General features: G+C 57.5%; 2 protein-coding genes across 8 annotated transcripts; one reads left to right on the top strand and one right to left on the bottom strand.

Annotated features, from left to right (window-relative positions):
- The first annotated feature begins 3,584 nt into the window (after positions 1 to 3,584).
- Positions 3,585 to 13,524, top strand: CREB3L3 (cAMP responsive element binding protein 3 like 3). Its single transcript, XM_004771423.2, is given in 11 exon segments — positions 3,585 to 3,732; positions 4,277 to 4,405; positions 5,064 to 5,303; positions 5,306 to 5,363; positions 6,261 to 6,376; positions 7,863 to 8,000; positions 8,780 to 8,886; positions 10,980 to 11,048; positions 12,191 to 12,275; positions 12,448 to 12,544; positions 12,752 to 13,524. Coding segments are annotated over 11 exon segments (1,422 nt in total). The 5' UTR covers positions 3,585 to 3,705; the 3' UTR covers positions 13,108 to 13,524.
- Positions 13,525 to 14,183: 659 nt separating this feature from the next.
- Positions 14,184 to 24,017, bottom strand: SIRT6 (sirtuin 6). 7 transcript variants are annotated; one of them, XM_004771427.3, is made up of 8 exons: positions 23,887 to 24,017; positions 21,252 to 21,379; positions 19,155 to 19,337; positions 17,587 to 17,646; positions 16,044 to 16,139; positions 15,883 to 15,963; positions 15,176 to 15,299; positions 14,184 to 15,082 (listed from the first exon to the last, which is right to left on the bottom strand). In XM_004771427.3, the coding sequence occupies exons 1-8, from the start codon at positions 23,950 to 23,952 to the stop codon at positions 14,741 to 14,743; spliced, it is 1,080 nt and encodes a 359-aa protein (XP_004771484.1). In that variant the 5' UTR covers positions 23,953 to 24,017; the 3' UTR covers positions 14,184 to 14,740. The 7 variants fall into 7 exon arrangements, with proteins under 7 accessions (XP_004771484.1, XP_044942446.1, XP_012900899.1 ...); XM_045086511.1 differs by lacking the exon at positions 23,887 to 24,017 and adding an exon at positions 23,582 to 23,797; XM_013045445.2 differs by lacking the exon at positions 23,887 to 24,017 and adding an exon at positions 23,401 to 23,575.
- Between the last annotated feature and the right edge of the window lie 394 nt (positions 24,018 to 24,411).

Raw genomic sequence — 24,411 nt, 5'->3', positions numbered from 1 at the left:
GGCTCAGGTCATGATCCCAAGGTCCTGGAATCAAGCCCCGCATCGGGCTCTCTGCTTGGCGGGGAGCCTGCTTCCTCCTCTCTCTCTGCCTGCCTCTGCCTACTTGTGATTTCTGTCTATCAAATAAATAAATAAAATATTTTAAAAAATATATAATTATTGCCCCGTATCAGCACATACAAATAATCATCTTTCATTTTTGAAGTCGTGCAACATTTCATTATGGGAATACACCAGGCTCTACTAACCAATCCCCTGCTGATGGCTATTTTGTTGTTTCTAATGTTCCACTAAGTGTTTTCTGTATGTAATTGTTCACTTTATATTCTGTACATTTTTTATTGAGGTAGGATTAGTTTATAGAAGTAATGCACAGGTCTTGGGTGTGTGTTCAATTTGATGAGTTTTGACAATTCTATACACTCATGTAACCACCACTGAAAATTGGATCTCGGGGCCCCTGGGTGGCTCAGTGGGTTAAGCATCTGCTTTCAGCTCAGATCGTGACCCCAGGGTTCTGGGATCCAGTCCTGCATCGGGTTCCCTGCTCAGCGGGGGAGTCTGTTTCTCCTTCTCCCCCTGTTTGTGCTCTCTCTCTCTCTCTTGCTCAATCTCTCTCAAATAAATCAATAAAACGCCTTTAAAGAAATAAAAAATAAAAAGAAATAAAAATAAGATCTAGAATATTTTCTCCACCCTAAAAAAGTCCCTTCCTGCCCCTGTCCACAGAGCTCCCCACTCTAGCCTAGGCAACCACTCTCTTTCCCCCAAGATTCCGTTGTCTAGTCTCCAGATTTCCTATAAATGGAATCACACAATGTGGTGCCATCATACGGTAAAGGCACGTTCAACTTTACAAGAGATTACCCAATTTCCCAAACGAGGTAGAACGTCTTGACTCCCCCCAACAGCGGGAGCGTTCCGGTGGCTCCTTTATCTTCCAGAAGTGTTCGACGTCCAACTGTTTTATTTCAGTCGTTCTGGTGGGTATCGTTAACATTTTCACGTGCTGGTAACGGTTCAGAACCAACCAAGTGAAAATTAAAAGAAAAACCCACGCCGAGACAGTTATGTTTGGGAAATGCTACTGACCAAGTCCGTCCACTCTAAGAACACAGCAGAGCCTTGCAAAGACGGGCCGGTGCTCAGAGCCATTTCTCGATGGGGTGTTGCCTCATCTTGTTTGGCTGACGCGTCTCTCCTGCTGTGTTTCACACTCACACGTGCTGGTGGAAGCTACTGTGCGAACGTGACTTTGCTTTCCAGCTTAGCGTTGCCGGGAAGTACGCGTTCCTGTTCCATAAACGAGGTACTACGATGCCAGCATCAAACAGTCCTCTTGTCCCGCACTGCTTATCCTTGTTGGACTCGCGCAGATATCTCTTCGTTGGGTTCTATAAATGCTTTCTGAAGTCCATAATTATATATAAAAATTTAAATGCAAGTATCTTGGGGAGCGGGACTAGGGGGTCAAATCTACAGAAAGGAGTGAGGGAGTGAGTCCAGACCCTTTCCTCCGGCAGGTTTAGGTACGAGGAGGAGGGAGAGCTCTAGCTGAAGGGCCCTGAGGCTCCTGGGGGTCAGTAAAGAGGGGGCAGGCCCCGGCAGGGCGAAGCCAGAAGTCAGATGTCACCTACTCCGCACACCTGCCGTCCCTGCCCTGGAAGAGAGTCTCCACAGCAAAGTCTAAATAAATATTGTGTCTGGGATCACAAACGCCGAGCCAAGCCAAACAAAGCCCTGACGAGTCCAACACAGGGTGGTTACAGAGGAAGCAAGGAAGGTGGGGGAGCTGAGGCTGAGGGGGGACAGTGACGCCCCCTCTCCGCGGGGCTGGCGATGCTCCAGGGGGCGCTGGGGATGCCCGACCCCCTCCATACTGGGAGCTCCCCCAGTCTGATAGCCACAGACGTCTCCCAGACGTGGCCCAGGGTGCCCTGGGGGCGCCGCTGCTGTCATGTGAGTCCCCATCAAATACAAGGATGGCACCCGACGGGGCACCTCCTGGGCACTCATTAAGTCTGTCTGTGAATGGATGGCGATGGGTCCATTGAGAAAAACACACGGGGATGGGAATTTCTTGAGCGCAAGGGGGAGTTTTCCTGCCAGCTGCGAGCCTGGTGCCCGGCCCTGTGCCTGACACACAGAAGGCTCCGTTCAGTTCTCCTCGGCCCACTCAGCTCCCAACAGCTTCCTGTGGTATTTAATATAAAACAACAACTTCTCCTGGCCTGCCCCCGACCCCACGCCCCGCCCGCCCTTCCTTCCTCCTCTCGCCACCTTCTCCTCCTGCCCCAGCCACGGGGCCTCCTCCCTGTTCCCAGGACCTTTGCATGTGCTGTTTCTTCAGCTGGAAACACACTCCCCCCAGATCTTCCCAAGGGCTCCTTCTCCTCCTTGAGGACTGCTGTGAAGTGTCATCTGAAGGAGTGCCTGGCGGGCTCCTGAAGTGGGTAAAGCACATCGTTCTTGATCTTGGGGTTGTGAGTTCAAGTCCCACCTTGGGTAGAGAGCTTACTTTAAAAAAAAAAAAAAAAAAGGTCACCTTCTTCAAGGACCAGCCTTTGGTGGCCTTTCGCCGTGGTAACACACAGTGTCTTGGTAGAACTTAGTCATTTGTCAGTTTCCTGATTTATTTATGTATTTATGACATAATTGGTTCAGGGCTCTATCCCTATCCCTAGGGCCTGAAACGGGGGTGGTCACAGAGGACGTGTGTCTGAGTAAGGGTTGACTGAGCCCCTTGGCTGTGCGCAGACACTTTCTGGATAATGACGACCCGGCAGAGAAGAAAGCAAACTCCATTCTAGCCCATAAGGCCCTGGGAGTGGGGAGGAGGGAAGACAAAAAACAAAAAAAAAAAGGTTGAGGAACAAGACACTGTCAGACAGTGAGGGGTTCTTGAAAGCAGCCGTGTCACAGAGGGCTATGGGGCCGGCCTCCTCTGGCGGGGGGCGGGGGGACGGTCACACATGGCCTCTCAGCCAGCTGGGCTGCATGTATGAAGACAGTGACCGAGTCAGAGGTGGGAGGGAGGGCAGCTTCCCGCAGGCAGAACAGCGAGTGCAAAGGCCCTGAGGTGGGACCGAGTCCGGCTCAATCAATATCCGGTGAACAAATGAACCATAGAAGATTCTAGAAGGAACTGATTGCTGCTTAGCTTTGGCTGGGGAGGACTTGGAGCATGGCTGGGAGGTTGCTGGCTCCGGAGGGAAGGGAGCTTCTGGCAGAGGGGCGGCTCCAGCAAAGGCCTAGGATGTCCTTTTCTTGGTTTTGTTCCATCCTGTGGGTGGACAAGACACTGCCAGGGGCTCTGGACTCTCCTGGAGACCTACATCCTGGGACTCAGAGGAGAAACAGTCCCTGAAAGTAGGGGAGAGGTCATGGCAGAGCTGAGGCACCCCAGACTTTGGCCTTTGCCTCTTGCCGGCTAGAAAAGCACAAAACATCAAGATAACGGTCTTCCCTCCTTCCCCCAGCCTGGCCTGGTGTCAGTGGCCCTTCGCCCTGTCCATCTCGCGGATTCCCCAATCAGCACCCAGGGATGGGCTAGGAGCTCCCGATACAATTCCAGCATCTTTGGGGGGTGGTTACAGAGCTACAGAGAGGAGCGAGCAGAGTCGGCCGTCCTGGTCCTGGTGGTGGGGTGAGGCTCCAGCTCCGAACACACTCAGAAAGCAGCAGGAGGCCGGGCTGGCTGGCCTCATGAATGGGGATCTAGTACCTGGAAAGGTGAGCCCTGTGGAGGCGTGGGGTGTGGGGGCTCTGGGGGAGGGAGGGTCGGGGCGGGGGGGCGCTGGGGGAGGGAGGGGTGGAGGCCAGGAAACCCTCCCAAGATCCCAGAGTTGGAAGGAGCCTCCCACCCCACCCCCCATTAGACAGATGGGAAAACTGAGGCCCAGAGAGAGCACGGAATGGCCAAACTCATGCCTCCATCCCGGAGCTCTTCTTGTCTTTCCTCGAGGAAGGGGGCACTTGGGCAGGACGGGAGGGAAGAGGGCGCTGGTTCCATCAGCTTCATAGGAGCTGACCAGGCGGTTCCCCCGCACGCATGCCCCTGTCTAGAGCTTTGAAAGAAATCCGCTCGCCGGCGCTGGGAGGGCCTGTGGGAGCGGCACAGCCCGCCTGGAGATGGGAGCGCCAGGGGCAGGGTGGGCCGGCCTGGGGGTCGAGTGGGGGTCGATTGGAGCCGCGGGGACCTGGCGGCGGCGTGCCGATGGGGGGTGGGAGGAGGGGGAGCCGTGGGTTCCTCACGCCTGTCCCCTCCTCGCCCCAGATGGCTTCCTCCAGCTGCCCCTTGGACCCTATTGGCAGCCTGGAGCTCCTGGATCTCCTGTTTGATCAGCAGGATGGCATCCTGAGACACGTGGAGCTGGGTGAGGACTGGGACCACGTCGAGGACCAGGTGAGGACACACCGGGCCTCAGAGCCGGAGCTCCACTAACTCGGGGAAGCATTTAGGGCTCGGAGCTCAGTTTTTTTTTTTTTTTTTTTTTTAAGATTTTATTTATTTATCAGAGAGAGAGAGGGAGAGAGAGCGAGCACAGGCAGACAGAATGGCAAGCAGAAGGCAGAGGGAGAAGCATGCTCCCTGCCGAGCGAGGAGCCCCATGTGGGACTCGATCCCAGGACGCTGGGATCATGACCTGAGCCAAAGGCAGCTGCTTAACCACCTGAGACCCCCAGGCGTCCCTCAGAGCTCAGTTTTAACAAAGCTCATCGTTGTGTTGAACCTCTCAGCTACTCTAGGGAGTAGGTGACATTAGCTTCTTCCTAGAGGTGAGGAAACTGAGGCCCAGAGAGGGACAGTTACTTGTCCAGGGTCACACAGCAGTTTGGGGTTGGGTTCAAGCTCAAACTCGGGGCTTGTGTCTTGGTGGGTACCCAGGCTGCATGATCGTGTTCAGGCTCACCAACCCCGGGAGGAAGGAGCATTAGCCCGTTCTGTCTTGCAGAAAGGACAAGGGAGGCCCAGAGAGGATCTGCGGCTTGCTCGGAGTCACAGAGCGATCCAGAACAAAGCACAGCGCTTTTAACTCCCCCCTCCGTCTCTGTCCCAGCAGGTCCTGCCAGGCCCAGACTCTGACGACTTCCTAAACTCCATCCTGGGTTCCGGAGACTCGGTGCCCAGCTCCCCGATCTGGTCCCCTGCAGCCAGTGACAGTGGCATCTCTGAAGACTTGCCTTCTGACCCCCCGGACACCCCTCCACGCAGCGGGGCAGTCACCTCCCCCACCAGCTGCCATGCGGCCGAGTCAGCCAAGGGGCTCTGCCCCTCCTACCATCCTGGAGCCCCCCCGGCCTTGCCAGTCCCCCTGGGCCAATGGCCCATGTGCTGGAGGCCTCTGTGGCCATAGACCTGGGTAGGTTCCGCGTCTTCATTCACCACCCTTGCCTGGTTCTGGGCACTGGGCTGACACATACCCACCCTTTGAAAGAGATGCTGTCCTGGGCCCATTCCCCAGGTGGTGACATGGCATTCCGGGTGAGGTTTAGGAATGAGTCAGAGCCACCGAGCTGGGCTGTAACCCTGGCAGACTGGCTCCCGCCCCAGACGCCACCTTGTCAGCCTCATCTTTGAACCTCCCATGCCTGGATCTTGGAGATGCTCAATGAAAGCGTGTGAGGTCACAGGACCCTAGGCCTCCAGATGCTCCTCCTGGATCTGGGGAAAACTAGCCTTATGCAGAAGACACCCTCCCTAACCCCCAGCAGGGTGTCCTTTGTCCCTTGAGTCTTGCAAGGAGGCAGGAGTGCTTAATAGATTCACTGGGGAACTTACAAAACTGAGACTCAGAGAGGTTGAGTCATTCAGTCAAGGTCACACAGATCTGCCCAGCCAGGATACGAACCAAGAGCTGTGTAACCCAGAAGTCTGCGTTCTGGGGAGCAGCCTGCCTATAGGTGCCAGGTGGAAGGGCATCTGAAGTGAATTAGACCTGGTCCCTGTCCCCAGGGGGAGATAAGGCGCTCTGGCTGGAGACCTAGTCTATAGTCCTGGACAACAACCGCTCCCTCCTGGGCTGGCAGTGGGTCCCTCAGCGGTGTCCCGGGGAGTCAGGCTCCCAGTTCCCTCAGTGAGAAGACGGAGGCTCCAGCTGGGGTTCTCTCCTTCAGCCCAGGCCTTGGGTTTGTGCCCCCAATCCCTAGCACATTGTGGTCAATCCTGGAAGCCTTTCTGGAGGCAGCAGGTGGAAGCTGGGCACTCAGAGGCCCCCACCTGACTTTTCCCTGGGTTTGTCCCCATCTGCCCTCGTCAGAAATGTGGAGCCCCGACCTCTGCTCTGAGGAGCAGGTTGAGCCGGCCGACCAGCCTCCGTGCTGCAACCTCACAGTGAAAGATCTCCTGCTCTCCGGCAGCGGGGCCGCCGACCTGGTGAGCAGTCCCCACCCCCACCCCCCGCCAGAGCATCGGGGCTCAGAGGGCTTCATGGGGTCCCAGGACCTCCATTTCAGAGATTGGGAAACTGGGTCACACACAGGGTAGGGCACTTTCCCGTAGTGATAATAATTTTTTTTAAAAAGGCTAAAACCAGGGGCGCCTGGGTGGCTCAGTGGGTTAAAGCCTCTGCCTTCAGCTCAGGTCATGATCTCAGGGTCCTGGGATCGAGTCCCGCTTTGGGCTCTCTGCTCGGCAGGGAGCCTGCCTCCTCCTCTCTCTGCCTTCCTCTCTGCCTACTTCTGATCTGTCTCTGTCAAAGGAATAAATAAAATTAAAAAAAAAAAAAGGCTAAAACCAAGTATCCGCTATAGGCCAGACATTCTTCTAAATGCTTTCAATTCACAGAAATGCTAAAGATTGGGGCTCTTGTTACATTAATTTACTCTTGAGGAAATAGCACAGAGAGGGTCAGCAATTTGCCTTAAGTCACACAGCAGCCGCTGGCTCGATCCCTGGCTGACCTACTGAATTCCTGCTCACAGACCCAGGACCATCTGTCTTTCCGAGGGCTTTGAGTACCCCGAAACCAGATCTGATGACCCAATTAGTGCCCCCATTTCACAGATGAGGAACCAGTGATCAATGGCCTGGAATTATGGGTAGTGGGGACTGTCCCTCAGGATGGACAGACTGCCCCAATCTGTACCTTTATTCTGGGGTCTGCCGTTCCACCGGGTGACATTTCTAAGACTTGGCCGCTCGGATGACAACGTTCTTTCCTTTCTGATGTTTATCTTTCATAATTTAAATTTAGTTAAACACTTTTTAAAAATAGGCAAATGCAATCATTCAGCAGGAGTTCCAAAGGCACAAACAGGCGTGGGGGGTGGGGTGGGGGGGTCACCTCACCTCCCTTTCAAAAGATTCCAAGGATTCCTTTCGAAGGGATTCCTCCTCCTCCTCCTCACCCCCTCCTCCTTCTAAGCTTGACATAAGTACCATCCCACACTTACACTGGTTTTGCCCCTTTCTTGTTTTAACTTGAGAGTTTACCCTGGTGATTGCTTTAGGTCTTGATATGGGGAAGCCCCTGTCCTTTTCCACACCCCCCCCTCCATGATCACCTGGATCATACCTTATTTAATCTGTCCCCTCTTTGTCAGCTCTCCCCCTTGGGTCCAGCCCTTTGCTGTTACTGTGAATTTTCAGAACCCAGAACAGTGCCCGGCGCCCAGTAGGTGCTTAATACATGGTTGTCACATGACTGTTTGTTAAACAGATGAAAAGTCTGTGCGTCTGCGGTGAGGGTATCTGTGGGATCAGTTCCCGGCTCAGGGGGCTGGTGCCGGCTCTCGAGCCCCAGTGCCCGCCCGGACCCGGCCGCAGACCGATGGACAGTTTCTCAAATCTGGTCCCTCCTCCGTCTCCCGGAGGCTGTCGGTTTCCCGCCCCCAGCGCCTTGTCCCCGCTTCCCCCACAGCAGCAGCAGCACGTGGCAGGCCCCCACCTGCTGCGCCCCGGGGCTGAGCACTGCCAGGAGCTGGTGCTGACAGAGGACGAGAAGAAGCTTCTGGCCAAAGAAGGCCTCACCCTGCCCACCCAGCTGCCCCTCACCAAGGTGAGCCCGGGCTCCGGGCCCCGCCCCCTTTCCTGCCGCTACCTGCGCCTGGCTCTCACCGGTGCGCCTCCTGCGCGAGAATGTCAGGACCGGGCTGTGGCTGGAGCTGGGAAATGCATCCTAAAGGCCAGCTGGGTGGGCGGGTCGGAACACCCGGGAACCGAGGGCGGGCTTCCAGGCAGAGGCGGATTTGGGCGCTGGGAACCTTCCTGGGCCTTTCACACTGTATCATACAGCCCCTTGCAAGCCGGAGCTCACAAAGGGGGTGACCCGCAGGCCAGCTGTTCCTGCAGACAGGCTCCCACTGGGCTGTGCTGCGTTGTAGGAATGTTTGAATTTTTCTGGCCGGGAGTTTTCACGCAAGAATTCCGTGACCGTGGCCCCCACCCCCACACCGCCACAGGCAATAGCTCGCCGCAGCCACCCCCCCTCGACCCCCCAAGCCGATTTCACTCACCACCTGGGTTTGCCATGCCCACTGCCAAGACCGTCGGTCTCGGGACCCACCTGCCGGCCCCAGGAAAGCGCTGTTCCCCGGCGCGGCCGGAAGGTGGCGCCATCGCCCCGGTGCGCAAAGTCTGGGCGCAGGTTCCTAACTGGGACTGGGATCCCGGAAAACCATCAGGACCCAGGAGCCCCCCTGCAGACTCTGCATGAATTTCGAGGGGTCTCCTGGACTCTCCCCCTAGATCCCTGGGTCTGGGGGTGGGGGGCTCCTATGGAAAGAGAGCAGGGGTCCAGACAACAGAGCGGACCCTCCTTCCCTTGTCACTGCGCAGTACGAGGAGCGAGTGCTGAAAAAAATCCGGCGGAAAATCCGGAACAAACAGTCAGCCCAGGAGAGCCGGAAAAAGAAAAAGGAATATATAGACGGCCTGGAAACTCGGTAAGACTGGGGGGACTGGGATGCCACACGTGGGGTGGGGGACGGGAACAGAGGCCAGGAAGAGGGATGCAGCAGTGACTAAGGTCACAGTTGGGGGGGGGCTGACAAAATGAGAGGTTTTTTCCGCTCTCGGGGAGAGATTATTTTTCACGTGAATTGCAAGGGTGGAAAGATGCCCGGAGATGGCAGGAGCTTGGCCTCGGGGTCCCTTTATCCCCCAGAAGACGTAACGCAAAGAAAGGAGACTGTAGGACCCATCTTGTTCTGACTCTCTGCCTGGAGACGGGGTGCTTCCTCCCCTGGTCTGAACATCCCTGGTCCTCAGCTGTCACGGCTTCCTTGAGTGTGTGATGGGAAGGACAGAGGGGACGCCATTCTTGGCAGAACTTCCTCAACGGAAAAACTGTCACCCAGTGTCATCCAGTCACCTCTCTCTTAACTGACGGAAGGGGACAGCCTCCTCTTCTCTAACAGAAGCGTAACGAGCTCGCTCGCTCACTTCTGGACCCGGGCCTGACTCGATGGGGTGTTACGGGTCCATCTGGGTGTTCTGTGTCTTCCCAAGTCGGCTTTGAGCTGTCCTCCACTTCCGGGAAGTGGTCCGTGACAATGGACCGCCGTGACAATGGACTGCCATGAACTGGTTCACAGTGGTCTCTTCTTAGTTTGCTGAACTCTGTGCTGTAGGCGGTTGTACCCATTTTATTTTATTTTTATTTATTTATTTGACAGAGATCACAAGCAGGCAGAGAAGCAGGCAGAGAGAGAGAGAGGAGGAAGCAGGCTCCCTGCTGAGCAGAGAGCCCGATGCGGGGCTCGATCCTAGGACCCTGGGATCATGACCTGAGCCCAAGGCAGAGGCTTTAACCCACTGAGCCACCCAGGCGTCCCCCCCGCCTTTTCTTTGGTCGTACCCATTTTAATCATGTGCTGTTCATTTGGGCTTTCTCTTTTCCTTCATCTTCTTGACTCACCTTGCCAGAAACTTGTTTATTCACTTATTCTCGCCGGAGAATGGCTTTCTGGCCCTCCTCCCGTCCACCTGTACTTCTGTGTTCTAGCTCTCCCATTTCTGCTCTTAGCTTTATTATTATTTTTAATGTACCTACATTTAGTTCATTAACATACAGTGTATGATTCGTTTCAGCGGTAGCGTTCAGTGATTTGACAGTCTTGTTGCCCTTGGTTTGAGTATGTTCTTCCTTGGTGCTTTATTTTGTTCTGTTGTCCTTTTGCTAATTGTCAACACGTGTGCCTCCAGCTTGTTGAGCTGGAGGAAGGCTGGGAAAGGTCTGTCCCTCGCCGCCCTGCGTCAGCTGCCCCTTGCTCATGATTTGCTTCTGGTTTCCTCCATTGACATTACCATTGGGTCCTTGGGTCTTCCTTAATCGACATCATGGATTCTTTTCTACCCCGTGAGTTATTTAGAAGGAGGGCTTTTCGGCGGGGTTGGGGGGCGGTGCTTATTCCTTTCCCTGGATCCAATGCCAAGACCAGACTACCCCATCTGAGTGGTCTGAGCCAAGACCATGCTCGCAGATGGATGCTGGTGGGAAGGGTGGGGCTCCAGCCTGGATCTGGGGTCCCTAGACGGACAGATCACCATCGTGATGCTCCTCAGATGCCATCCGCGAAACCCCTCATCAACTGTGTTTCATGTTCCCCCAGACACTCTGTGAAATAGGTAACCGTTGCCCCATTCTGCAGGTGAGGGGACTGAGGTCAGAGAATAGAGTGACTTGAGCTCACGGGGAGGGTGAGGATGGTAACTTGGTCCTCCGTGGACTCCCAGTCATCCTACTCCTTGGTCTTCGGGAAGCATCGCTGTCCAAGTTTGGCATTCCATGCCCAGTCCTGGGGGCACAGGCTGGAGGGAAACCCCCACACCGATGCAGATGTGGGATATAGGAGCGAGGCAGAGCTGGGTTCAAATCCTGACCCATCCACAGATTTGCCAGGTGACTTTGGATGAGTGATGTCCCATCTCTGGCCTCAGATCCCCTGCCTGTGAAGTGGGGCCTCTCAGGGAGAGGTCAGCTGGGCCAGTTGGTGACAGGCATATTCTGAATGTCACTGTGACATTGTTCCTGCAGGATGTCAGCTTGCACAGCCCAGAACCAGGAGCTGCAGAGGAAGGTCTTGCATCTTGAGAAGCAGAACCTGTGAGTCTTGGTCCTGCTGTGGCAGAGGACGGGGGGAGCTGGCCCCCAGAGTCCCTCGCAGGAGAGAAGAACCGTGTGGGGGACAAACTTGTGATGGCAAAGCAGAGCAGGGGTTATGGGCTCCACCTAGAAGGGGTCAGGCTGCATAGAGTTGGGCACCTGGACTTGGGGACGGGTGTTTCCGGAGGAGGAAATGGCCCACAGATGGCCAGAGGCTAGAAACACAGTGTCCTGGAGGACTGCATGTGTTCTAAGAGGGACAGTCATCTACTTAACATTTATTTAGTATCTTGTCTGTGCCAGACATTCTTCTGGGCACTGGAACCACGCGATTAAACAGACAGACCATTTCCCGACTTACAGAACTCATGGTCTAGTGGGAGACATACTAAGACAAGTGAAAATATGTGAAAGATTATTTTCAAATAGTGATTGTCACTGAGGGGGAGAGCGAAGCAGGGCGAAGGCACTGGAGAGCGAGTGGGGCTGCTCTGGGCAGGGAGGTCAGATAAGGAGACTTTTGAGAGGAAACCTGATGGATGAGAAAGAACCAGTTCCGAGAAGACATGTGGGAATTGTGTCCTTGGCACAGAGGGAACCAGCATGTGCAAAGGTCCTGGGGCAGAACCAGGTCTGGTGTGTTGGAGAAACAATATGTGGGCCCATGTGGTTGGAGCAGAGTGGGCAAGGGAGAGAGAAACAGGGGAGGGGACAGGGCAGGTCGTGCCAAGCCTTGGGGACCATGGGGAGGACTTGGGCTTTTACCCAGGGTGGGGGGAGCCCTGGGAGGGTGGAGAGAAGCCCACTTACATTTGAAAAGTTCCATCTGGCTACTGCTGGGAGCATGAACCCTAGGAGGGCAGGAGGGGCCTTAGGGGGGCCAGAATAGAGGCTGGAGCTGGAGTTTTGGTGAGAGATGATGGCGGCCTGGATCAGGGAACCGAGAAGTGAGTGGATGCAGGGCGGGGATGTTCAGGGAGATTTACTGAAGCGAAGATGGAGAGTCCGGGACTCTAAGACCAATGGGGCCATGAGAGATGAGTGGGGTTCAGACATCAGCCAGGCTGGGAGACCCCAGAAACAGATGGGAGTCAGATCACAACGGCCTGGGGCTGAGCCAAGGCCTGCGCATTCCCACTAAGGTCCCTCTTGGAGCAGCTGAAGAAACTCCAGGCCATTGTCGTCCAGTCCACCAGCAAGTCGGCCCAGACCGGCACCTGCCTAGCGGTAAGTCCTGGTCCCGAGGATAAAGGGGGTCCGTGGCCTTGGCCAAGGGGACTGTGCAGGGAGCTGACCATAGCCTGAGCCCCAGTTCAAGCACGATCCCATCGTCTGGGCCTTGGTTTCTTTGCTCACGGGGTGGGGGGAGGGATGGGGTGACCTCCCCCCTCTCCGCCAGGTCCTGCTGTTCTCCTTTGCCCTCATCGTCCTGCCCTCCATTAGCCCTTTCGTCGCCAACAAAGCCGAGAACACCGGAGACTACGCACCTGTTCGAGGTAGGTGGGTTTGAGATGCTCAGCCTTCAAAGCCCCTCTGGGGTGCGCCATGGGTACAGTCCCTTTGTTTCCCCAAGCCCCTATACTGGGCTTCTGGGGGGTGGGGGAGCGGACCCCCTCATTTCCACCCTCTGAGGCTGGGGTTAGGGACGAGAGGGATGCCAGTCTCCCATCCTGTCCCTCATGATCCTCCCAACCCTCGCTCAGTTTTCTCCAGAACTTTGCACAACGACGCTGCCTCCCGCGTGGCCCCCGACGTCACACCAGGCTCCGAGGCCCCAGGACTGCGGTCCAAGGATGGCACATCCCAGGAAGGGTCTCCAGGCAGGCCCATGGCAGACTGGAAATCTCGGGGCATGTCGGCTCTGGGCAACTTGACGAAGGGTCTGGACAACTCGACTCTGATCCCGGACAACTCGACCCTCCCCCGGGACAACTTGACACTGGTCCCAGACAACTCGATGGAGAAGCTGAAAGGGGCCACCCTGCTGGGCTGGACTGCGCCTGAGCCAGCGCTCAGCTCTGGGCGGGTGGGATTGGAGGCAGCGGGGGAGGAGCTGTGAGCACCATCTCTATGTGCCCTCAGGCCCCTGGGCTTAGGGGACCTTCTGTGGACAGTCACGACGGGCATGGGGGTGAGAGGGGAGACCTGGCAGAAGATCCAGGATGGAAATGCACAATCTCCGGGACCCCGAAACACACAGAACACGCCCAGACACAGGACGCTCGCAGGGTCACAAAGCCCGAGAAAGCCACAGACCCAGGCAAAGGAACCTGCAGACACATGCAGAGTGACCCACAGACCCAGACAGACAGACACACACACAGACATCATGACCCAACAGCTCCCCTGCTCCCGGCCTCCTCCCTGCCCCCTGCACACAGGGAAGAGAAACCGGCTGAGTCTGTGGGGACCCAGGCCCCAAGCCACCTCACTTTTCTAAGCTTGCAGAGATCCTTAATAAAGTATTTTGACAGAACATGGCTGGCACAAAGAGGCGTTGGGTGGGAGCCGAAGCAGAGTCTTGGGCTCCCCAACTCCTGGAAGGAGGGGCTGGGTCAGCCCATGATGCGAGGGGAGGTGCGGCCCCACCCCCAGGCTGGAAAGGCCACATGCCAGGCCCTGGAAGTGCCTTCAGCACCTTGGAGAGCGGTCGCGAGGCCCGTGCTTGTCATGCCTTGACCGAGCTGTCTGGGGGCCCTTCAGGGTGTCGAGGGAAGGTCTGGGGACCTGCCCTCTTGGGGGCCTCCACAGCCCACCCTGCTCATTTTCCAGATGGGGAGACTGAGGCATGGGAAGTGAAGGATGCTGGCTGGAAGCCGGCTGTGTCTGACGCTCATGCGTGGTGACTCCCCACCTGCTCTGAGCAGGTGCCAGGGGCTGTGACCCAGACCTGCAAAGCCACAGCCTCTAGCCTCCAGGGGCTCACAGCCAGGCAGTGGAGGGCAAATATTTAGGAACCATGCACGCGGGCCCATGATCACACACTGAGGGCTCTAGGAATGCCAGCCAGGCTGGGGCTGGCCCAGGCCGGCTCCACAGGGGCAAGGGGACCACGTGGTCCTGCCCCGCCCCCCCCGCCCCCTACTCTCCAGGACTAGGACCTGGTACAAGGTCATGAACGTCAAACACACAGACTCAGACGCAAGAATTGCTGTTTATTGCATTGAAGACTTCTCTGGAAGCCGGAGGCAGCTGGGGGCACACACCTTTCTCCCTCCAGCCCCCAAGGCAAGGCAAACCCCTACTGTCCACGCCACCATGAAATCTGGCTCCTGAATGGTGGCTCGGCCCACCCTTACCTCCTGGAGGGATGGTGAAGGCGATTTTGGGGAGGCAGGGGATCGGGAGTGAGGGCCCAGGGCCAGAGAGAGTTAACTCGGCCCGGCCACACCTCCCCAGCACATCCTGAGTCAGGGGCTGGGCCTGGGCCTAGAAGAGCAAGTGCCTCAGGTATCAGATCCAAGGTCGTGTCCAGGGCGAAATGCTCCTCCTCGGGCCCACCCCAGAGGCCCCCAGAGCTAGAGAGAGAGGCAGTGGAGGGTGAGCCTGGCCTGGGGCCTGGATCCCAGCAATCAGCACCCTGAGGTCGCCCCCCCACCCCCATGGGCAGGTAAGAGTGACAAAGTGAGACCAGTAAGAAAAGATGAATTCACGGTTTCTACAAAAAGCCCCACCCTCCCCAGGCCCCCTAGTCAGCTGGGGGCCACCTCGGCCTTCACCCTTTTGGGGGGCCTGTGCGGCACAGGACTGTCCAACCGTTCCCTCTTGGGGCTGGCAGGCCCAGAGCCATTGTGCTGGGCGCAGGACTCCGTGGAGGGCTCGGGCTTGGGGCCGGCAGGTGCTGGGCCTTCGAGCTGGGTGGGGGTCTCCTCCTTGGGCTCCAGCTTGGGGGCGGGAGGGCGGGGCAGGGGGGGCAGCGCCCTCTCCAGCACGTGGGGGCCGTCCCAGGCAGGGATCTCCAGGCCCAGGTGCTTCATGAGCCTGGTCATGACCTCGTCCACGTAGCCATGGATACGCAGGTCAGCGTGGCGGTCCTGTGGGGGGCAAAGGCAGGTCAGGCTGAGGCCAAGGTTGGGAGAGGAGGGAGGCTGGGGCAGGGAGCATGTCAGGGGGAGCTCAGAACGCACGTGCTTCGTGGGCTGAAGGTTGACAATGACCAGTCGGCCTCCTCGGCGCTTGGTGGCAAGGGGCAGGTTCCCGCTGGGCCGGATTTGCAGCGAGGTGCCCAGCGTGATGGACAGGTCTGCGTTCCTGGGGCGGGCAGGCAGAGTCGGACGGAGCCCCTCCCAGCCGGGCACGGTGGTCTCTACAGCCCTCCCGCCCCTCCTGGCTCAAGCACCATGGTCTCCCCACAGGCCCTGTGCCCCTGCTACACGCCCAGCCCAGGGGGTAGGGGCAGCTCCCTTCAGGCTGCCTCCGTTCTCAAGGGCCACCCGCAGCCTGGGCCGGCTTCCCAGCTGCCCTGAGTCCCACCACCGCAGCTCCGCTTCTGCCTGGGCCCCCTCTCCCCCAACCCCCCATTGGCAGAAGCAGGGCTGTTGACGTGCGCAGGACCGTCGAGCCTTGGGACTCGGGTTCTACCCTGGCACAGCCACTTCCCAGCCGGGCAGCTTTGGGCAGGACCCCACCTCCAGATGCCTCAGTTTCCCTGCCCGCAACACGAGCACGGTGCGGTGCGTGCGAGCAGCTGCTGTACTCAGGAGGACAGTGAGGCCCAGAGCACTAGCAACCGCTTCTTTCAGGAAGCCTCCCCTGACTGCCCCCGGGGCCAGGGCTGGCTGGGCTTCTCCCTGTGTCCCCATCCGCCCAATCCGGGCTCTCCTGAGGGTCAGACCTGCTGGCCTCGTCAGCGCGAGTGAGGTCCCGGTCAGGCAGGGCGTCCTCCCAGTCCAGGATGGTATCTCGCAGCTCCCCCCTGCGGAGGAGGTTGGGGGCATCAGCGCGGAGGCGCACACCCTCCCCTGGAGTCCGGGTGGGGCGGGGGAGGTCACTCACCTGCAGGCCCGCAGCCCCCTCGCCTTGGCCACAGTGCAGAGCCGGCCTGTAGCCTTGAGGCCCATGCTGCCCACGACAGTGTCCCGGACGTACTGCCTGTGTTGGGGGAGGAAGGGGGGGCCTGTGGGGCCGGGTCAGCCCACCCCCTGCTCCCCTGCGGCCTGAGCTGCTCTCCCAGGGAAGTGGGGGGCTTCCACAACACAGCCGGCCTAGCCGCACCCCAATGCCAGTGGCGTGGAAATAGACTGGGAAGGGTTCCAGATAGAGACTCGAGAGATGCGACAGTGACATGCAAGGTGGGACCCCTGGTTGGATCTTGGACCGGGACAAAAACAGAAGGCTCAGGAGCACTGGGCAGCTGGGCTGGGGTGAGGCTGGGTGACCTACATGGCTTTCTATGTGGCCTTTACAACGAACGTGCTGCGGCCGAGGAAGAGAAGAGCTCCTGGGAGACACGCGTCCCTCGGGCCTGGAGCGGTGGACTATTAGCCTCAACAGCCCAGCAAGGACTAACAAAACAGGAACGACTGCCAAATCCACGTGGGGATCAGCAGACTACGGACGTGAGGACCAAATCTGGCCTTCAGCCCCCTGTCCTTGTGAATAAAGCTTTATTGGCGCACGGCCACGCACATTCCTTCCCATGGTGTCTAACACAGCTCTCACACCTCGAAGGCAGAGCCCGTCACCCTGACAGAGACACTCTGGGCCGTAAAGCTGAAAACGTTCTACTATCTGGCCCTTCCAAGAAAAGGTTTGCTGAGCCCTGGTCTGGGCAGAGTTCGGATCATCATACGATTCTTACGAGTTTTCTGTAGATTTGAAATTTTTCAAAACAGATTTGGGGACTTTTTTTTTTTTGTGGCCATGGGCACCTCCCGCCCTTGCCGGGCGGCTGCTGAGTCAGCACCCCGGCTCCGGGAAGGGCTCTGGCTCAGTCTGCCCAGAGCGGGCAGACACACCTCTGTCACACTCTGTCTTGGGCTGAACTGTGTCCCCCCAAAAGATATGCTGGAATCCCGACTCCTGATACCTCAGACAGTGACCACATTTGGAAACAGGATCATCGCAGACATAATGAGCTCATACTGGAGGAGGCTGGGCCCTCGTCTAACAGGACTAGTGTCCTTACAAGCCAGCCAGATGGCAGACTGAGGGGTCGACAGGCCGAGGAGTGCCAAGGACGGTGAGAAACTTCCAGCAGACACAAGCAGGCGGGAAGAAGCACCCCCCGCAGGGCTCAGCAGGAGCCGGGCCCGGCCACAGCCGACTTCGAACTTCTAGCTCCAGGTTGAGGTGACCCGTTTCTGTTTTGAGCCGCCCGGTTTGTGGCCATTGTTCTGGCCATCGTCCCTGTGGCGCAGGAGAGGAGCGCACCTCCCCAGGGGGAACGTGTGTCCCAGCCCCCACCCAAGCCTGGGTCTCTGGCCAGGCCAGAGAAGGCTCACGAGGCCCCGACCTGGGAGGTGACAGAACATGAACACAGGGCCGGCCGGGGGCTGCCCATGCCCTGCGCCCCGCCCCCACCCTCCGTGGCACTCACGTCTTACACTTGACACACTCCTCTACAAACATGTTTCCGTGGAGCTCTGCCAGCTTGTCCCTGTGGGAGGAGAAGGGAGACACTTCGCCGTGGCACGGGGTACTGGTTCCTAAGGCTTAAGGCTGAGCACTGAGCCCTCTTCCTCCAGGAAGCCTTCCCTAGGCCCTCAACCATAGGATCAATGGACTCCTTCCTTCCAGGGCCTCTGGCTGTGGACTCCGCCATGCATAGTGGTACAACCTCACCCAGAAGGCCCAACCTCTCCGAGCCTGGACATCATTAACCTCTACGGCTGATCCCACCCCGTACATGGACAGCCCACGCCGCTCACAAAATCCTTCCACACTCGGGCTGGAACCTCCAAATGTCACCAGGTCCGAAGGACAGGAATTCTGATCCCCGGTTTGCAAAGAACCTAAGGTGATGAGTGGCCCCGGGGGCACAGGGTTTAGAGGCAGAGGGACGTGGGATCAACTCCTGGCTCTGTTGCTTCCCTGCTGTGTGACCTTGGACAGGTCACTTAACCTCTCTCTGCCTCAGGCCCCATCTGTGAAATGGGACAGCAGAGCCTAACTTTTGGGATATTTGGGGGAGCAATGATCAGGCCTGGAAGGCTCTTCCCCTCGCTCTGTCGGTCACCTCTCTCACTCCCTCATGTCCCTAGGCCAGTGTCACAGCCCCCCTGGCCTGTCACAGGCTGCATCTCCTGTCCCACTTTCCCCTCTCGGTCCCTGACAGCAATCGCTGCCTGACCTAGCTTGCAGTTTGCTAACTGATCTCGTCTTCTGTTTCTGCGTCCCGAGAGCGTAAGTCCCGGGAGGGCCTTCCGTCCTGTGCCCACAACGACCTGCGTCTAGAACAGCCTGTGGTGCGCAGTGGGCACCGGGTAAAGAGGCGGGTGCAATCCATTTCGCTCCTGTCTGTGTGCAGTGGGTGCTGGCAGATTAGTGCTTCCTCCTCCAAAAGGGACTCAGGCCCATTTCAAAAGGGGAGGGGACAGTGGTCTCATTCCCCTTTAGAGGCCGAGAAAAATCCTCTTCCTTCAACCCTCGCCTACAAAGGGTGGGCGACTCGTGTCCACATCTGCCCCTGCTCTCATCCGTGGACCCAAGAGTAAGACCTGGTCAGTCTTTTGGCCCTAGTACAGTGTTCCCACTCACTATAAAAGTAAAAAAAAACAGGTATGAAAGACCCAACTACCAGCTTCCAACCGTGAGCACTTCCTCCGGCGCCCAGCTTCCTCTCGGCCTCCCCCGAGGGAGATTTGGGAGCAGGCCTGGTGCTGGTGGCTGAGGGCCACACTCCAGGCCGACAGAGGTCCAGACCACAGTGGTCAGGGCTGGAAGCACCCCAGAGGACCCTGGGACCAGGAAAGGGGACCCCAATTCTCGAGATGAGCCCGGGAGGCAGTGACAGCGGATGACAGCTCTGGTTCACAGAGCTCCAAGGGGCGCCCGGCGCTTCTCCCTGCCGCCTAAATCACCGCGGCGGCCTCCCATGGGAGGGGCCGGCTTCAGCATTCAGGAGACTGAGGCCCCGAGGGAGCAGGGCCAGAAGCCGGGGGTTACCTGGGGAAGCCGGAGCGCACGTGCAGCCCGTCCACGTTCTGGCTGACCAGGAAGCGGAGGAGGCCCACACGCTCCAGCTGCACCAGCGCCATGTGGGTCTGTGTGGGCCGCGCACTCTCGAAGGTGGTGTCGAATTTGGGGGCCAGGCCCCGCTCCTCCATTGTCCAGACACCATGGGGGCCCCTGAAGGTGGCAGGTGGGGGGAGACACGGAGAGTTTAGGGTTCAAGGAGACGGGGTAAGGAATAAGAGACATTAGAGACAGAGACAGAGAGAGACTGAGCCCTGCATCAGGCTCTCTGCTCAGCGGGGAGCCTGCTTCCCCTTCTTTCGCTGCCTGCCTCTCTGCCTACCTGTGATCTCTGTCAAATGTCTGACCTGAGGCTTATTTTATTTTAAATAAAATCTTTAATACAAAACAAAACAAAACAAAAAAACCAAGGAGAAGGGAGAGCTAAAGGGGGCAGGGAGGGGAAAGGGAGAGCCTGTGGCGCTCGACGGCAAAAAATTATTCATTCCAATCAACATTTCCTGCTGCTACACTGAGCCTGGCCCTGTGCTGGGTGATGCGGAGGTCCTAGTGGACCGAGGCCCTGCCCTCAAGGAGTCCTCCATCTCATGGAGGGTGGACCTAAGTAGTCACCGACCCTGCAGCTGTGAAGCTGGGGGAGCCCAGTGGAGGTGCTGGGGCCTGTGCATGGTGAGTGTGGGAAGGCTTCCTGGAGGAGGCTGAGCTGTCTCTTCAGCTGTGCAAGCAGAGGGAAGAGAGTTCGGGCGGGAGGGGTAAGCAAAGGCCTTGGGGACTGACAACAGCCTGTGAGTTGGCAGAAATGAAGTGGTCTGGGGGCTCCAGTGAGGTGTCCTGAGGTGGGTCAGGAAGGGCTTTGATTTCCAGCCCGAAGTATGGGGAACTCCCCTGTGTGGCAGTGGGGAGCCATGGCAGGTTATGGAGGAGGGGTGGGAGGGAAGCACGCCTTAGAAGTGTGACATTCCTGGGCGCCTGGGTGGCTCAGTGGGTTAAGCCGCTGCCTTCGGCTCAGGTCATAATCTTGGGGTGCTGGGATCGAGTCCCGCATTGGGCTCTCTGCTCAGCAGGGAGCCTGCTTCCCTTCCTCTCTCTCTGCCTGCCTCTCTGCCTACTTGTGATCTCTCTCTGTCAAATAAATAAATAAAATCTAAAAAAAAAATAAAATAAAATCGGGACGCCTGGGTGGCTCAGTTGGTTAAGCAGCTGCCTTCGGCTCAGGTCATGATCCCAGCGTCCTGGGATCGAGTCCCATATCGGGCTCCTTGCTCAGCAGGGAGCCTGCTTCTCCCTCTGCCTCTGCCCACCATTCTGTCTGCCTATGCTCGCTCTCTCTCCCTCTCTCTCTCTGATAAATAAATAAAATCTAAATAAATAAATAAATAAATAAATAAATAAAATAAAAAAAGAAGTGTGACATTCCTCCCGGAACCAGGAATCTGCTCTCCCACTGCAAGTCTGGGCTAAGGGCCTATGAGGCCTAGGGAGGGAGTATAAACACAACAGGCCTGCCCTATAGGAAACTCGGTGCCTTCAGGGGCCGCTAGGGGGTGCCAGTTTGAGACCCTGGTGCTTCAGCAAGAAGACTCTTGCCCAACACAGGCTGCCCCAAGCAGGGAGGGGCTTAGACACTGGTACACACCCTTGTCAACAGGTGAGAGCCTGAGGTCGGGATGGTTAAAGCCACTTGCCTGACACCAGGTCCGACCGAAAAATATTTGCAAGTGAGCATGGAGCCAACTGCCCCTGACAGCAATCTTCCCAAAGTCTAAGGTAATAGAACCCCAGTACTTGGGCATGCATGGTGGGACCAGGCAAAAGACTACCTTCCCCAGGATCCCTTGCAGCTAGGGACAGCCAGGTGACCACACTCTAGCCAATGAGGTGTGAGTGACCAATGGAATGTTGAGCATGACTTAAAGGGACCTGTCTGCAAGGGCGGGGTCTTTCCAGTCCCCAACATCCCCGGGGAAGGCGGCAGGACTGGTTCTGATGGCCAAGCCTCTGTGAGTTGACAGGGAAAATGCTGGCGGTAGCGGACCCTGCCTCAACCTTCCCTCCATGCCCACAGACCTGAAGTCAGGGATGCCCGAGGCGGTGCTGATGCCGGCACCTGTGTGGAACACCACGTTGGAGGACCGCCACACCAGCTGCGCCAGCTCCCACACCTTCCGCTCTAACTCCTCAGGAGGGTCAAAGATCTGTCAGGGGACACAGAGAAGGCAGAGGTCAAAACGTGTCCCAAGTGGCAAAGCCACTAGCCACAGATTGGGATTCCTCTGCCTTTCCCGGGGGTGGGGGGTAGTAGGGGGAAGAGAACCCACTGGAAAAGGGAGCTTATCCTCATGTCCCTCCTCTGTCCACAGGGGCTCCCGCATCCTTAGGGAGCCTAAAAACCTAAGCCCCCCTCTGCTTCTCTGTCTACTTGTGATTTCTCTCTGTCAAATAAATAAATAAAATCTTTAAAAAAAAAAAACACCTAAGCCCTCCTTAAAAGCCTAAGCCCTGAGGCGCCTGTGTGGCTCAGTGGGTTAAAGCCTCTGCCTTTGGCTCGGGTCATGATCCTAGGGTCCTGGGATCGAGCCCCAAATCGTGCTCTCTGCTCAGTGGGGAGCCTGCTTCCTCCTCTCTCTCTGCCTGCCTCTCTGCCTGCTTGTGATCTGTCTGTCAAATAAATAAATAAAAATATTAAAAAAAAAAAAAAGCCTAAGCCCTCCCAGTGGCCCCCCCGGAGGCCCTGCACTATCTACCCTCCCCTCCTTCCCCTCTCTGCCCTTTATCCACTCTCCTCCAGTCACACATGCCTCCTCGCTATTCCTCCAACACACCAGGCCTGATCCTGCCTCAGGACCTTTGCACAGGCTCTAGGCAGAGGGTACAGCACTACCCACATGACTCCTCTCTCACCTCCTTTAGCTCTTGGCTCAAAAATCATCTCATTTGCACACCTGTGTTCACAGCAGCATCATTTACAATCACTAATATGTGGAATCAACCCCAGGGTCCATCAATGGGCAAAAGGATAAGCACAGCGCGGCCCGTCCACACGCTGGAGTACAATCCAGCCTTAGAAAGGAAGGGACCCTGACACTTGCCATGACATGGAGGGACCCCTGAGGACACTGGGCTCAGTGAGAGGAGCCAGACCGGAAAGACCCCTCCTGAAGGACCCCACTCCTAGGAGGGCCCCAGAGGAGTCCTGTTCACAGAGACAGAGAGGAGAGGGTGGGAGCCAGGGCTGGGGCAGGGGGTGGGGAGTCCGTGCTTCACAGGAACAGTCTCCGTGTGGGGAGATGGAAAGTTTTAGAGATGGAGGGTAGTGGCGTGGTTGCAGGATGGTGTGGGTGTTTTCTTTTTTAAAAGATTTTATTTATTTATCTGACAGAGAGAGATCACAAGTAGGCAGAGAGGCAGGCAGAGACAGAGGAAGAAGCAGGCTCCCCGCTGAGCAGAGAGCCCGATGCGGGGTTCGATTCCAGGACCCTGGGATCATGACCTGAGCTGAAGGCAGAAGCTTAACCCGCTGAGCCACCCAGGCGCCCCATGGTGTGGATGTTTTCTAAGCCTCTGAACTGTATACTTGAAATGGTTAAGGTGGGACATTTTATGTTGTGGATTTTGCCACAATTAAAAAAAAATTGAGGGGTGCCTGGGTGGCTCAGTGGGTTAAGCTTCTGCCTTCAGCTCAGGTCATGATCTCAGGGTTCTGGGATCCAGCCCCAGGAGAGGCTCTCTGCTCAGCGGGGAGCCTGCTTCCCCCTCTCTCTCCTCCTGCCTCTCTGCCTACTTGTGATCTCTCTCTCTCTGTGTCAAATAAATTTTTTAAAAAATCTTTAAAAAAAAATTGAAAAAAAAAAAGTGATCTCAGTGATGCCTCCTGGGTCCTGGTTTCAATGCAGCCCCAGGTCTCCTCGCCACTGCCTTCTTTGCTTTTCTCCCTGAAGCTGACCGCCATCGGACTTCTATTTACTTTCTCCTTGTCTGTCTCCCTGCCAGAAGGAGGGATGAGAATGTGCCTGGTGCATAGTAGGTGCTCAATAAATGCTTGTGGAATCAAGCGACTAATCAAGGGCCAGGCAGGAGGAGAAGGGAGGGGCTTCGGGAGGGATTCTGAGGGCTCTTATTAAACGCCTCAGAGCGCGCGGACCGGGCTTTAGGGGATGGGGCGATCTTCCCCCCAGGTTACAGAGGGGCTAGGGGACCCAGAAGGGAAGTGACTCACCCCAAGTCCTAGAGCAGCAGAAGGGGTTTTGCTGAAACTATCTACGTCCATCCAACCTGAAACCCCTCTCCATCACCCTCAGGATAAAGTGTCAGCTCCCCAGCCTGGCACGTGCGGGCCCTGCGGGCCCGGCTCTGGAAACCTCTCGCCTAACTTGTGCCCCAAGAGTGTTTCTTCCCACCTCCCCGCCTTCGCCCCTGCCGAGCCTTCCGCCTGCAACTGCGTTCGCGCGCTTCCCTCATCAGAACTTCGGGACTTCCCGTGACGCGGGGGCCTCCCTCGGTCCGGCCAGGCCGACTGGGGGCTGGGGGCGTCCGGGTCCCCGGGAGCGCAGGGGGCGTCACTTCCCGCCCCCTCCTCTCCGGGAAGTCCCTCCCATTGTCTAGCCTCAGTGCCTCCCGATATTCCCACAATGCCCCGCTGCTGCCCGACCCCGCCCAGCCCGCGGCGCTGCGGGCGGCCTTCGGGACGCCGGGCCGAGCTCACCTCGGGGAGGCCACACTTGCCCTTGTCGGCGTACGGTGACAGTCCCGCCGCGTAATTCACCGACATCCTCGCCGTCCCGACGGGAACAATAAAGTTTATCTTGTTGAGGCCGCTTCCGCCGGAAACGGGGCGGGACGTGGGGCGGGGGAGGAGTCGCGTTCCGCCCTACGCGCCCGGCCTCTGCCTCCAAGGCGCGTGCGCCTTGCCTGACGCCTCGGGCGCCATCGTTAGTGCTGGCGAAGGGAGGGCAACTTTCTTCGGAGTGTTGCAGGGTGACGGGAAACGGGCTGCCGGCCGTGGGACAGTGCGCCAGTCAGCTCTAAAGTGAGGGGCACAAGCAACCGGCGCCCCTTTTGAATTCCCCACGTCCCTCACGAGGACAGAGGACTCGTGCTTCCAGTCGGGGCTCTTTCCGCTGCACATTTCAGAAGGGAATAAAGTCACCAAAGCAGGGCAATCGTGCACGTGGGCGGTGCGGGGGGCAATGCGGGGCCTCACCACGTAGGGGCTTGAACGCCGCTCCGA

This window comes from Mustela putorius, unplaced genomic scaffold (genome assembly GCF_011764305.1).
Source record: "Mustela putorius furo isolate JIRA1106 unplaced genomic scaffold, ASM1176430v1.1 tig00000095_pilon_pilon_pilon, whole genome shotgun sequence".
Classification (NCBI taxonomy): domain Eukaryota; kingdom Metazoa; phylum Chordata; class Mammalia; order Carnivora; family Mustelidae; genus Mustela; species Mustela putorius.
Note: the sequence above shows the minus strand (reverse complement) of the source record. Positions and strands in the feature narration are given on the sequence as shown.